The following is a 12300-nucleotide window of genomic DNA, read 5'->3' on the forward strand; positions in this document are numbered from 1 at the left end:
GCTCATCAAAGATTCCTTTGCTAATTTATCTGAGACATTCATCATCAGACGCCAATACTGTCTTTGCGGTGATGACTCACTGATGGTTAATTTAAATCATCTGCCTGTTTCTCTCTTTCTAGCTCTCCCTTTTTTATATTAATTGCTTTCTTCTCATATCCCTTGTTGCCTCTACACACGCTTGGGCCTGTTAAAGCAGACAGTGTAAATAATTCACAGGCTTTTAGTCTGGTTAAGTACCCATGACTTGCAAGCTTGACTCTGAATCTCAATGAAGGAGACCTTGTCTTTTTGCTTCTGCTGCACCGCCAGTGTGACGAGAGGTAATTTTTGACTTATTAGAAGCTTTTGAGTGTTATTTTTAGATGTCTGACAAAAATGTACAAGCAAATTTCTTTTAGACACAGATTTTGGAAGATGGACTGAGCTTTATAATGTTGCCTGATTGTCGTCACGTGATGACGTTTAGATTTTAAATTGAAGTTAGATGGGACATAGACGTGTGTGTATATTTATTTATGTGTGTGTGTATACACGCGCACACACACACACACACACACGACCCTGGACCACAAAACCAGTCTTAAGTCGCTGGGGTATATTTGTAGCAATAGCCAAAAATACATTGTATGGGACAAAATTTATTGATTTTTCTTTTATGCCAAAAATCATTAGGACATTAAATAAAGATAATGTTTCATGAAGATATTTTAGTGAATTTCCTACTGTAAATATATCAAAACTTAATTTTTGATTAGTAATATGCATTGCTAAGAACTTCATTTGGACAACTTTAAAGGCGATTTTCTCAATATTTAGATTTTTTTGCACCCTCAGATTCCAGATTTTTCAAATAGTTGTATCTCAGCCAAATATTGTCCGTTCCTAACAAACCATACATCAGTGGAAAGCTTATTTATTCAACTTTTAGGTGATGTATAAATCTCAATTTTGAAAAAATGACTGGTTATGTGGTCCAGGGTCACACATATACACTAGGGATGGGAAGATTCCCCGATTCGCTTGGTGCATCGACAAAAAAAGTTAACGATGCGATGCATCGGATACAAGTTGGCATTTGTATCGCGATGCATCATTTATAACATATTTGCATCGGTAAAGAACGATTTATTTATATATAATTACTAGTGGATGCGCTATACTTTTATTGTTTATAAAGTGACCAATAATCTGTGACCAATATTTTATAAGCAGATTGATTTCTCCTCTCGAAACTGTTTCTCAAGCGCGTTCTCTCATCACCGCTGTGCGTGAATATGACGAATCACAACAACACTACGGAGACCCGAGGAAAAGTGTGGATTAAAGTCCAAAACCTGACTTGAAATAATACCCTAAAAAATCAATCGAGGCTAAAGCAGTTATAAACGACAATGTAGGTTCACACAATCTAACTAATTTGTGCACGGTTATTCTTAAGCAGCCCGTAATGTCATGGAGCTAATATATTTGTGCTGTTTAATGCATTTGAGATGTTTTGTTCTCCTCTGTGCATAACTTACTTGTCACAAGTATATTTTTCATCTGTAAATGTTCGAAAGTCATGCAAACATATCCATTTTACTGTCAGGAGTGGGCTTACACGAGTTAGATTGTAATATTCTAGTGCTATCTGTTCTAACTATAAAAGGTACACCTGTTATAAAACCAGAGAGAAAGGCTAGTATGTGAGAGAGTCAGTGGTAATATTGCATTCCCATTGGTCAGTGAGGAGCTCAGCTTAGCCTGACAGTTTGCCTGCCCTGGACCAGGTTACTTTTCCAGCATAAGTAGCCACAGTGACTGAGGTTGATCTTTGTTAAATTTGCTTTATGGAACCAAATAATTTGACAGTGAGTCATACTAACTGAAATAAGCCTGGCCTATTTGGTAAACTTGTTTTATGAAACAGGCCTCGAGGCATTAGAAGTCAGAAGACACTTAAGTTAATTTATCGAAATCGAATTGCACTGCATCGTAATAGGGGTGAATCGTATTGCATCGCATCGCATCGCATCGCTAGCTCCTTCATATGTATCTTCAATGTATTGTATCGTTGGCTATGCTTCGAGATGCGTATCACATTGGCCTCAGTTATGGAGATGCATATCCCTAATACACACACACACACACACACACACACACACACACACACACACATGATATGTATGTATGTCTGTAATATATATATGTATAAACATACATGCATGTTTTTTAGTGTTATACCATATTTTCTCAAAAGTTACATACATATACAAATACACACACACACACACACACACACACATATATACATATACACGCACATATATACATATACACATATATAATATATATAATATGTGTATATTTGTATATGTATGTAACTTTTGAGAAAATATTATGATATAACACTAAAAAACATGAAATAAAAGCCACAAAAGTCTTTAGACTTTAAGCATGTGTCTGGCCTGTAATGTGAATCATATGAGAGAAAGGTGAAGAGGGGTTATTCGTATGTGCAGCAAGGAGCGAGTCACACATAATCCTCCACATCGCTCGAGGATGCAATTAGACACTGTGTCTTAAGATTGGCATGAAGTCAGTTGTCAAAAGGGAGTGAAGCAGTAAAATTCTTCATCAACCTCACTGTCCTGTGAAGTCCAGCAGATGGGCGTAAAAATCACTCTCTGCCTCGAGTCTCACCCGTGCCCCAGTTTAAGATTCGTCTGTTTGTCAGTGTAAAGCTTTGAGCTTGTCTCTGCTCTGGTGTGATCGGACTCAAATGGACTCTTTGGGTCTGTCCTCACACTGAGACTCTCTTTGTTATGGGTGTCAGCTGGGGAAACCAGAACACGTTGTCATGGCTCCCACAGAGGGTGACATCATTGCTCGAGCTGTAAGTGATCTGTATCGCTTAGATCTCAGGAAACCGTTCCGCTTTTGTTCTGACATTCTTCAGATTGCCTAGTACCATCTGGGTTTTATATGGTGGTGATGCAGTTGCATTCTGGAAAGTTTTTGAATACCTGATCCGTGGAGTATAATTGTCAGTGTCCTTTTAGTCTGACTCGGAGACTTGAGAGATCTACTCATATCAGGGTGTACTTTCTTGACTTCTTGAAATTTATTTTTTAATAAATATCCTTTTTTTTTTTACACTGCAATTTCAAAATATTTAAATGGTATATTTAATCCTTCTTTTTTTTTTATATACGCACTTATTATTTTTATTATTATTACAATTAATTAGTATCTATCTATCTATCTATCTATCTATCTATCTATCTATCTATCTATCTATCTATCTATCTATCTATCTAGTGTTGTTCACTCACAGATCAATCACATGTACAAACCCTCTGCATCTTGTTCTTGAATATTTATATCTAGTTTTCCAAATCAGACGTGTTCTTTCCTCTCTGTACCCTGTCTAAAAAATATGCAAGCAATTACCAGTCATGCTCACAGACAGCAGGAGTGTTACCAGCCACTCTAATCGTCTCCAAACATCTGTTACACTTCAGGAACACCTCCAAACACGCTTGAGTTTGGAGTGGACATGCGTTAGTGTGTTTTGATTTGCCCAGCAGGAGTGAACAACTGGGGTCTCTCAGAATGTGTGTGTGTGTGTGTGTGTGTGTGTGTGTGTGTGTGTGTGCGTGCGCGCGTGTGCGTGCGTGCGCGGGTGTGTGTGGGTGGGTGTGTGGGCTTATACTGCAGAAAGGTTGCAATTATAGTTTTGCACCCCTGAAGTTCATAATTGGATATCGTCATGGCAAGAGAATGTGACTGTTATGATAACAGAAACCAAAGTCTTCTCATTATGTTCAAAAGTTAATTTACTTTACTGTCTGTCAGCGGCTTCAGTTTAATTCATATCTCTGCTGCCCCCAGCTGGACTGTAAAATATAATGCAAGAAATGGGAATTACACTTACATTTTAGAAGGCTCTTGTCACAGGATGCAAATGATGCAAATAATATATTAAATTGAATTACCTAATTAATGTTAGCTGACTTTAATCATGTTAAATATATTCTTATTGGTTCCAGTGGCATCTTTAGTCTTTAATATAATTTCACACCAAGGTTCTGAATATCCAGTGGCATTATTGAGAGGGTGATATTGCTTTTAAGTTAATATAGAATAAAGTACAACATTTCTGGTTAATTTTGAATATTTTTTTTTTTTACTACAATTAAAAAATATATATTTTAGAGAACTGAAATGACTTTCTATACAAGAAGCTGTACGCCTGTAGTATAATTAAACAAACTCCTCCTTCAGTAGCTCTTTAGCATGCTTAATTTATCGGTAACACTTTAGAATAATGGGTCATTTGTTAACATTAGTTAATGTATTAACTAACATGAACTGAGTGAACAATACTACTACAGCATTTATTAATCTTAGTTAATGCTATTTTCAGCATTTACTAATGCATTATTAAAATCACAAGTTGTGTTTGTTAACATTAGTTAATGCACTGTGAACTAACATGAACTAACAATGAATGATTGTATTTTTATTAACTAACGTTAACAAAGAGGAATAAATACTGTAATTAATGCATTGTTCATTGTTTGTTCATGTTAGTTAATACATTTAACTAATGTTAACAAATGACCCATTATTCTAAAGTGTTACCAATTTATCATATTCATGAAACTGTTTTTGTCTAGTATTAAGGAAACCTGTGTAAAAACGTTATTTTTGTTCTTTTGGTGACACTAGTGGTGCATAAATAAAAAAAATAAAAAAATTGGGGTTACATTGTCAGTACAGACGCCCATCTGAGTGAGATCCACATCTGTATTCTTGAACAGCTGTTTGTTTGTCTTAAAGACAGACTCCCTGTGTTTGTCTGCAGGGATCTTAAAGCTGGAAACATCCTGCTGGGGGAGGACGGATCAGTGCAAATTGCAGGTACCTTACTTTCTGCCTAACAGTGAAATATGCCCATTATAGCCCAGATAATGTAAAAAGCACATACTGCTGTGATATTTAAAGAGATAATTTTTTATTTATTTATTTTTTTTAAACTGCATTTCTGGCTGAAAAGAGTGCTTTTTTCCTTGCCTGTCATTTAATTATTTTTTATTATTTAATTGTCGTCTTATTCTTCAAATTTTGTTTAAAATTGAGGTCGGTAAGATTTATAAATATTTTTGAAAGAAGTCTCTTATGCTCACCAAGGCCACATTTATTTGAAAAATACAGTACGAACAGTAATATTGTGAAATATTATTACGATTTAAAATAACTGTTTTCTGTTTTAATATTTTAATACTATTCTTTATTATATGTTTAGATTTTTTTTTTTATACTACAAAAATTCATAATTTTTTTTAATACCCACTTTTATACTCAAAACAGGACAATAAAACTCAAAAAGTCATCCATATGTCTTCTGAAACCAAACAGTAGCTTTCACACTATATTTGAATCCAAATGCAGAGGTGTAGCTTGAAAACATCAGTGAATGCAAACTTAAATTTCATGTTACACAGATACATTTTAAGTTATACTTTTTATGGTGGTCTTTATCTTAATCTTGACATTTATAAGCGTTGTGTAATGATTCTTCAGAAGTCTTTTGTATTTCTCACAAAATAACAGCATATGGATTTGAAATGACATGAGGATGAGTACATTTTCATTTCTGTATGAACTGGGGTTTTTTTTGTGTGTGTATATAAATACCCCTACTTCCCCCCCACCCCGTGTATGAATCCCAGTTGAGTTCAGTCTCATGACTGGACCGTCATGTCTGTGTCTAAACATACTATTCTTTAAACGTACTCAAAGTGTCCTTTTGTTTCTTTCTGAAGGTTGCCATACTGAATTTTGTTATATTGTATACAATAAAAATAAAGTATGTTTCTTATATTGGACAGCGAAATGTATTTATATATTTTTTTACTTTTTTTAATCTTTAGATTTCGGTGTAAGTGCCTTCTTAGCCACTGGTGGTGACATGACTCGAAATAAAGTGCGGAAGACGTTTGTGGGAACGCCATGTTGGATGGCTCCAGAAGTAATGGAGCAGGTAAGTATTTCCGCCCAACAACCACTACTCACTTAAAGCCATTAACGCACGCTAATTCTGATTCCAGTGAAGAAGATACAGTGGGCTGAAAGTCCTGAGATCACATGGTATTAAATTGGAAAAATGCCAAATAGAAGCATTTTCTCTCGTAGTCTCAAACTGTTGGATCTCACTGTATATGGACTGAATTACATGGACAATTAAAGCTCTTATTTTGTCCTTTTAAAATCTAAAGACTTCAGTGTGGTGTAAAATTGCCAGTAACTGCTGGCATATGGATGCATCTCTCGTGTTAAACAAATCTGTGACTGTTTGTGTGCAGGTGAAAGGTTACGACTTCAAAGCAGACATCTGGAGTTTTGGGATCACAGCCATCGAGCTTGCCACAGGCGCTGCTCCTTACCACAAATACCCTCCCATGAAGGTGAGGAAAGAACTGGAGATACTCTAATGAATCTCACAGCTGTTTTAAGACAGCCATGCATCCCTCTAATGAGAAACATGTTGTTTTTAAAGCATGTTGAGTGTGTTTGTGTTTGCAGGTGTTGATGTTGACCCTGCAGAATGATCCACCTTGCCTTGAGACTGGAATCACAGACAAAGAGATGCTGAAGAAATATGGGAAATCCTTGAGGAAGATGATCTCGTTGTGTTTGCAGAAGGACCCAGAAAAAAGGTGCTGAGTAGAGCCCCAATGATCTTGTTGGGTCATGTGAGGAAAAATACAATAATTTTCAAAGGTTTGGGGTTGGTAAGATTTTTTTTCCTGTCTCTTATGCTCATCAAAGCTGCATTTATTTTTGATTAAAAATTCAGTAGAACAGTAATATTGTGAAATATTGTTACGATTTAAAATAAGTTAATATATTTAAATTTGTGCTGTAAAGCTGACCCCAGTCTATATATTTTTTGGAAACAGAAATTTCAAAAGAACAGCATTCATTTCAGTTCAGTTACAAAATAAATCTTTTGTAACATTATACTGTAAATGTCTTTGCTGTGACTTTTGATTAATTTAATGCATCCTTGCTGAAAGAGTATACATTTCTTTAAAAAAAAAAAATCTTTCTGACCCCAAAATTTTGAACAGTAGAGTATATGTCAAGTGGTATTTAGCTTGTCATGTGATCCCACCATGGCAGCCACCACAACCTGCTCAATATAAAATAATTGCTCAAATATTTTATTCAGCTGACATATGATTTTTAACCATTTTCTAAAAGTACACTGTTATGTGTAAAACATTTGAATGTGGGGGGAAAAAAATGTTCTAGTTATTTTTCTAATGACTGTTATTGCTGATATTGCCTGAAAACACAAAGTTACAGCAAATATATTTCAATAGTGTTTGCTTTTTAGGCCAACATCATTAGAACTCTTAAAACATAAATTCTTCCAGAAAGCCAAGGTAAGAACCTTACTTCCAGGACTTTTTCTTTTCTTTTCTTTTTCCATGTTACTCTGTCATAATTTATTCACCCTCATGTTTTTTTTGCAAATCTGTATAACTTTATTATATGTTTAGAATTTTTTTTTTATACTACAAAAATTCATAATTTTTTTTTTATACCCACTTTTATACTCAAAACAGGACAATAAAACTCAAAAAGTCATCCATATGTCTTCTGAAACCAAACAGTAGCTTTCACACTATATTTGAATCCAAATGCAGAGGTGTAGCTTGAAAACATCAGTGAATCCGAACTTAAATTTCATGTTACACAGATACATTTTAAGTTATACTTTTTATGGTGGTCTTTATCTTAATCTTGACATTTATAAGCGTTGTGTAATGATTCTTCAGAAGTCTTTTGTATTTCACAAAAAATAACAGCATATGGATTTGAAATGACATGAGGATGAGTACATTTTCATTTCTGTATGAACTGGGTTTTTTTTGTGTGTGTATATAAATACCCCTACTTCCCCCCCACCCCGTGTATGAATCCCAGTTGAGTTCAGTCTCATGACTGGACCGTCATGTCTGTGTCTAAACAAAAGCAGGGACAAGCATCCCAGCATCCCTCTTCAACTCGCTGATAAAATATTTGCCAAGTGAAGTTCCCCGTCTGCAGTTTGAATCGGTGCCCAGTAGGGGGCTGGAGTTGAATTTGAGTGTCAGCCCATGTTGTGATTAAACCATAATTGTGGTTATTACCATAATTTAGAAAAATATTAATCTTTCTGTTCCATTTTATTTTGGCAGAATAATGAATTTCTGGAGGAGAAATTATTACAGAGAGCACCTACAATAACAGAGAGAGCGAGAAAGGTGAGGAAAATGTGTAATATTGTGTGTATGTGTAATTAGGTATTATTTCTTTTGTTTTATGATGTTGTAATATTTTTATTGAGTTAAGTCCGGTTTTATGACCTTTATTGTGAGATGTTTATATAGTATTATTATATGCTTCTCATACTTATTCCCATACTTATTCATTTTAAAATATATACATAATATGTGCATATATTTGTGTGTGAGTGTGTGTACAAACATACACTATTTGTATGTACTGTATGTGTATATATTTGTGTGTAGGTTCGGCGAGTTCCTGGCTCCAGTGGGAGACTCCATAAAACAGAAGATGGAGAATGGGAATGGAGTGATGATGAACTGGATGAGGAGAGCGAGGAGGGCAAAGCTGCTGTTGCTGCCTTACGGGTAACACGCTCACACACACACACACACACACACACACACACACACACACACACACACACACACAGAAGCATAATTTCAGATCCTACTGAACACGTCATTTTGAGAGTTCCAGCAGTGGTTGTTTGCACTCTTTGTGTGTGGTAGTTTGTAATGCTGTTGGCTGTCATGGCACCTCTCATCCTTGGGCTCTGTGTTTTGTGTTTGCCGCTAAAGGAGCAGCAGTCCAAGTCGACAAGGCGACAAGTCCGTTTCTCTCATCCTCTTGAGCTGCCCCCACCCAGGGTTGTTCATTTTTCCCGCTGATACAGATGGCTCAGCTTAACAAGGAAGCACACTCAGTCAAACACAACATTAGGGCATACAGGAACTGGAAGTGCTAGATAATGAGAAATAAAATTTGTTTAGAGAGTATATTGTTATCCAGATTCAAAGGCTAAAACAATAAAGATACTAGACATCTGGTTGGTTAAGGATGAACGTTGAACCTTCACCTGTCTGTGATAATCTGTTTCTCTGCAGATCTATGCAAGAAATAATCATGCACAGCATAAAATCATTTAGATTGCTTAATATGATAACTTTTGCTCAATATCCTCTGCTTATTATGAACCTACGGTTTATACGTGCTACAGATTTACCTACTTACCTGGCTTTTTAAGCTTGACCACGCACTTCTAATCTCAATGACTAAACTGTGGTAACTAAACTATTCTTGCTAAGAAAAACAGAGAGACTGAATGTGTGCTTCCTGGATGCCATCTGTATTGTATTTTTATTTATAACTTTGTCATACTGACCAAATCAATGCTCTCTGATAACCATCCAGATTCTGTTTAACAGTCTCATAATGAGACTTCTGTTGGTTTAGGCACTAACATGCAATATGGTCACTTCTGGTCACTATTATCTTTGTATTCCGGTATTAAAATCACTTTATATCTCTCCTATCCTTGCTGATTAAAGGAATCTTGCTGACCTTAAACATCTGAAGTAGTAGTGTAAGTCTGAACACACCTCAGGTTAGATGGCAGTGTTTAATTGTGTCCGTTTGGTTAAGGGTTTTGGAACACATTGGATGTATGTAGTTTATACTATTGAATAGAATATGTTCTGGGCAGATATTGTGTCATTTGGTTGCATATCTTAAAGGGATAGTTCACCCAAAAATCAAAATTACCCCATGATACCCTCAAGCCATTCTAGGTGTATATGACTTTCTTCTTTGAGACGAATACAATCAGAGTTATATATATATATATATATATATATATATATATAAAATGTCCTGGCTCTTTCAAGCTTTATAATGGCAGTGGGTTGTGATTTTGAAGCCCAAAAAAGTGCATCCGTCCATCATAAAAAGTGCTCCACATAACTCCGAGGGGTTAATAAAGGCATCCTGAAGTGAATCGATGCGTTTGTGTAGAAAAATATCCATATTTAAAACTTTATAAACCGTAATCTTTAGCTTCCGCAAACTGTCGTACACGCATTCATGAGAAAGTGGCGTTCCAGCAGGTTGCAAAGGACGAAGGCATATCGTAAGCTCTGATGAGAATATGCTAGTCTTGTGAGAGCCAAGTTTTGTTTACAGCAAAGGAAAACCAGTCTCCTTGCTTATCTCGAAATCTGACAATTTTCTTTACAAATCCTGTCACGTACAACAGTCAGCAGAAGCTGGAGATAAGGGCTTATAAAGTTTTAAATATGGATATTTTTCTTACACAAACACATCAGTTCACTTCAGTAGGCCTCTATTAAGCCCCCCGAAGCTGTGTGGAGCACTTTTTTTATGATGAATGGCTCAACAGACATTCACTGTCATTATAAAGCTTGGAAGAGCCAGGACATTTTTAATATATCTCCGCTTGTATTTGTCTGAAAGAAGAAAGTCATATACACATAGGATGGCTTGAGGCTGAGTAAATCATGAGGTAATTTTCATTTTTTGGTGAACTATCTCTTTAAAACAGTCCCAGTAGTCCTTCAGTTCTTGAAGGATGTTTTACTAAAACTATAAAATACTTCAGATCATAGCACAAGTGTAAAATAAAATATTCATGAAGGACCTTAACTCCCTGCTTCATTCCTTACTACAGTGCGTTCAAATCCAAAGCTGAGTTACAATAACCCACACCATTATATATTATAAGAGACTTGAGTTTTACCTTTGACCTTTTATCTCTCACACAGTCACCAAGAGTAAAAGAAGGACTCCAGAATACAGAGGTATGTAGACCATGAGAAACCATTCCAAATACCATAATAATGAACTCTTCTTATGATTCCTTCAGTATGTACTATGTATCATATAATGCATTTTTGTATGCATGAAATATGTAAATGACATATTGTATTTGGCAAAATAAATAGGGCACTCTGCAAAATACTGTATCTTGCAATGCAGTGCATATTTTAAAAAGTAATGAAATATTATATTTGGAAAAACATGACTCTCTTGTATTTTTATTACACTGTTAAGTCCAAATGAAGATTAATTAAAAAGTGCATGTATTTGTAGATATTCCAGTCTTTCAGCAGTCACCTCCAGCCTGAACTACCTCATGCTGCTGGCCAGGGCCCGGCCAACCCTCAACACACTGCCCCAACTACAACCCCAACCCCGGCTGCGAACCCTGCGCAGGTAAAGCACCAACAACAAATCATACTTAACACGTTTTGACATCTCTATTCCAATCAAAGCTGTTGTATCAAGCATGAAGTTATTATGCCACCTCAATCTGTATAGAGAGTCTGATCCTCTGCTTCCATCTGTAGGCCCCAGTTCCTGGAGGCGATGCCTCAACGACCCCCATCAGTTTAGTATTAAGGTTGAGGTAAGATGTGTTTGTTTTTTATGTTTTGATTCATTAGCTGACATTGATCCAGTGTTGACAGGAGCAGTAGATGACTTAAATTTCTCTTTCTGTCCTATAGAAACTTGAAAAAGGAACTGAATGACATACGATTTGAGTTCATGCCTGGCAGAGGTAAGAGCATAAAGACGTGGCTAATAGTCAACAACAATACGCTCTTAAAAGGGATACTTCACCCTAAAATTACAATTCTGTCATCATTTACTCATCCTCAGGCCATTCCAGGTGTACTTTCTTTCTTCTGTGGTACACAAAATGAGATTTTTAGAAAAATAATTGTTTTCTGGCAGTGAATGGGTCTCTCAAAGATGACGCTTGAAAGAACACTGGTGGTAATCCATATGACCCCAGTTGATGAATCAATGTCGGTTTTTTGGGTGGAGTATCCCTTTAATGCAGATGTTTTCCCAAAGTCTTCATGACTCTTTAGAAAAACTACTCAATATTGTGGTTGACAGTTGTCACATTTGTCAAAGGCAGTGAACATCTCAATCCGTTCGATTTACACACTTGGGCAGTTCTTTTGTCCAACATGTTTTCCTTTAACAGCAGAGGCAAAAGCAAAGCTAGAGTACAATTTATTTATTTATTTATTTTTTTTCTTCTTCCATCAGATGTCAAAGAGCACCAGTTCTCTGCATCTGCATTTTGTCAGTGCCATGTTGTGAATTTTTAAGACTCCCAAAATAAAACATTTAGTGTCGTGCGCATTTAGCTGGCTCCGGGGGAGA

The 12300-nt window shown here is 36.0% G+C and overlaps 1 protein-coding gene across 2 annotated transcripts in view; it reads left to right on the forward strand.

The window, feature by feature from the left end:
- oxsr1b (oxidative stress responsive kinase 1b) overlaps nt 1-12300 on the forward strand; it is a 47180-nt gene that overhangs the window by 32523 nt on the left and 2357 nt on the right. The window contains exons 5-16 of one of the 2 annotated variants that reach the window (XM_058765073.1): nt 4853-4908; nt 5922-6031; nt 6354-6455; nt 6574-6707; nt 7391-7439; nt 8238-8303; nt 8571-8693; nt 8907-8975; nt 10887-10922; nt 11215-11337; nt 11472-11530; nt 11631-11683. In XM_058765073.1, coding sequence (XP_058621056.1) covers nt 4853-4908; nt 5922-6031; nt 6354-6455; nt 6574-6707; nt 7391-7439; nt 8238-8303; nt 8571-8693; nt 8907-8975; nt 10887-10922; nt 11215-11337; nt 11472-11530; nt 11631-11683 — 980 coding nt within the window. The remainder of the gene's footprint in view (nt 1-4852; nt 4909-5921; nt 6032-6353; nt 6456-6573; nt 6708-7390; nt 7440-8237; nt 8304-8570; nt 8694-8906; nt 8976-10886; nt 10923-11214; nt 11338-11471; nt 11531-11630; nt 11684-12300) is intronic. The other variant, XM_058765074.1, reaches the window with a different exon arrangement.

This window comes from Onychostoma macrolepis, chromosome 24, assembly GCF_012432095.1.
Source record: "Onychostoma macrolepis isolate SWU-2019 chromosome 24, ASM1243209v1, whole genome shotgun sequence".
NCBI lineage: Eukaryota > Metazoa > Chordata > Actinopteri > Cypriniformes > Cyprinidae > Onychostoma > Onychostoma macrolepis.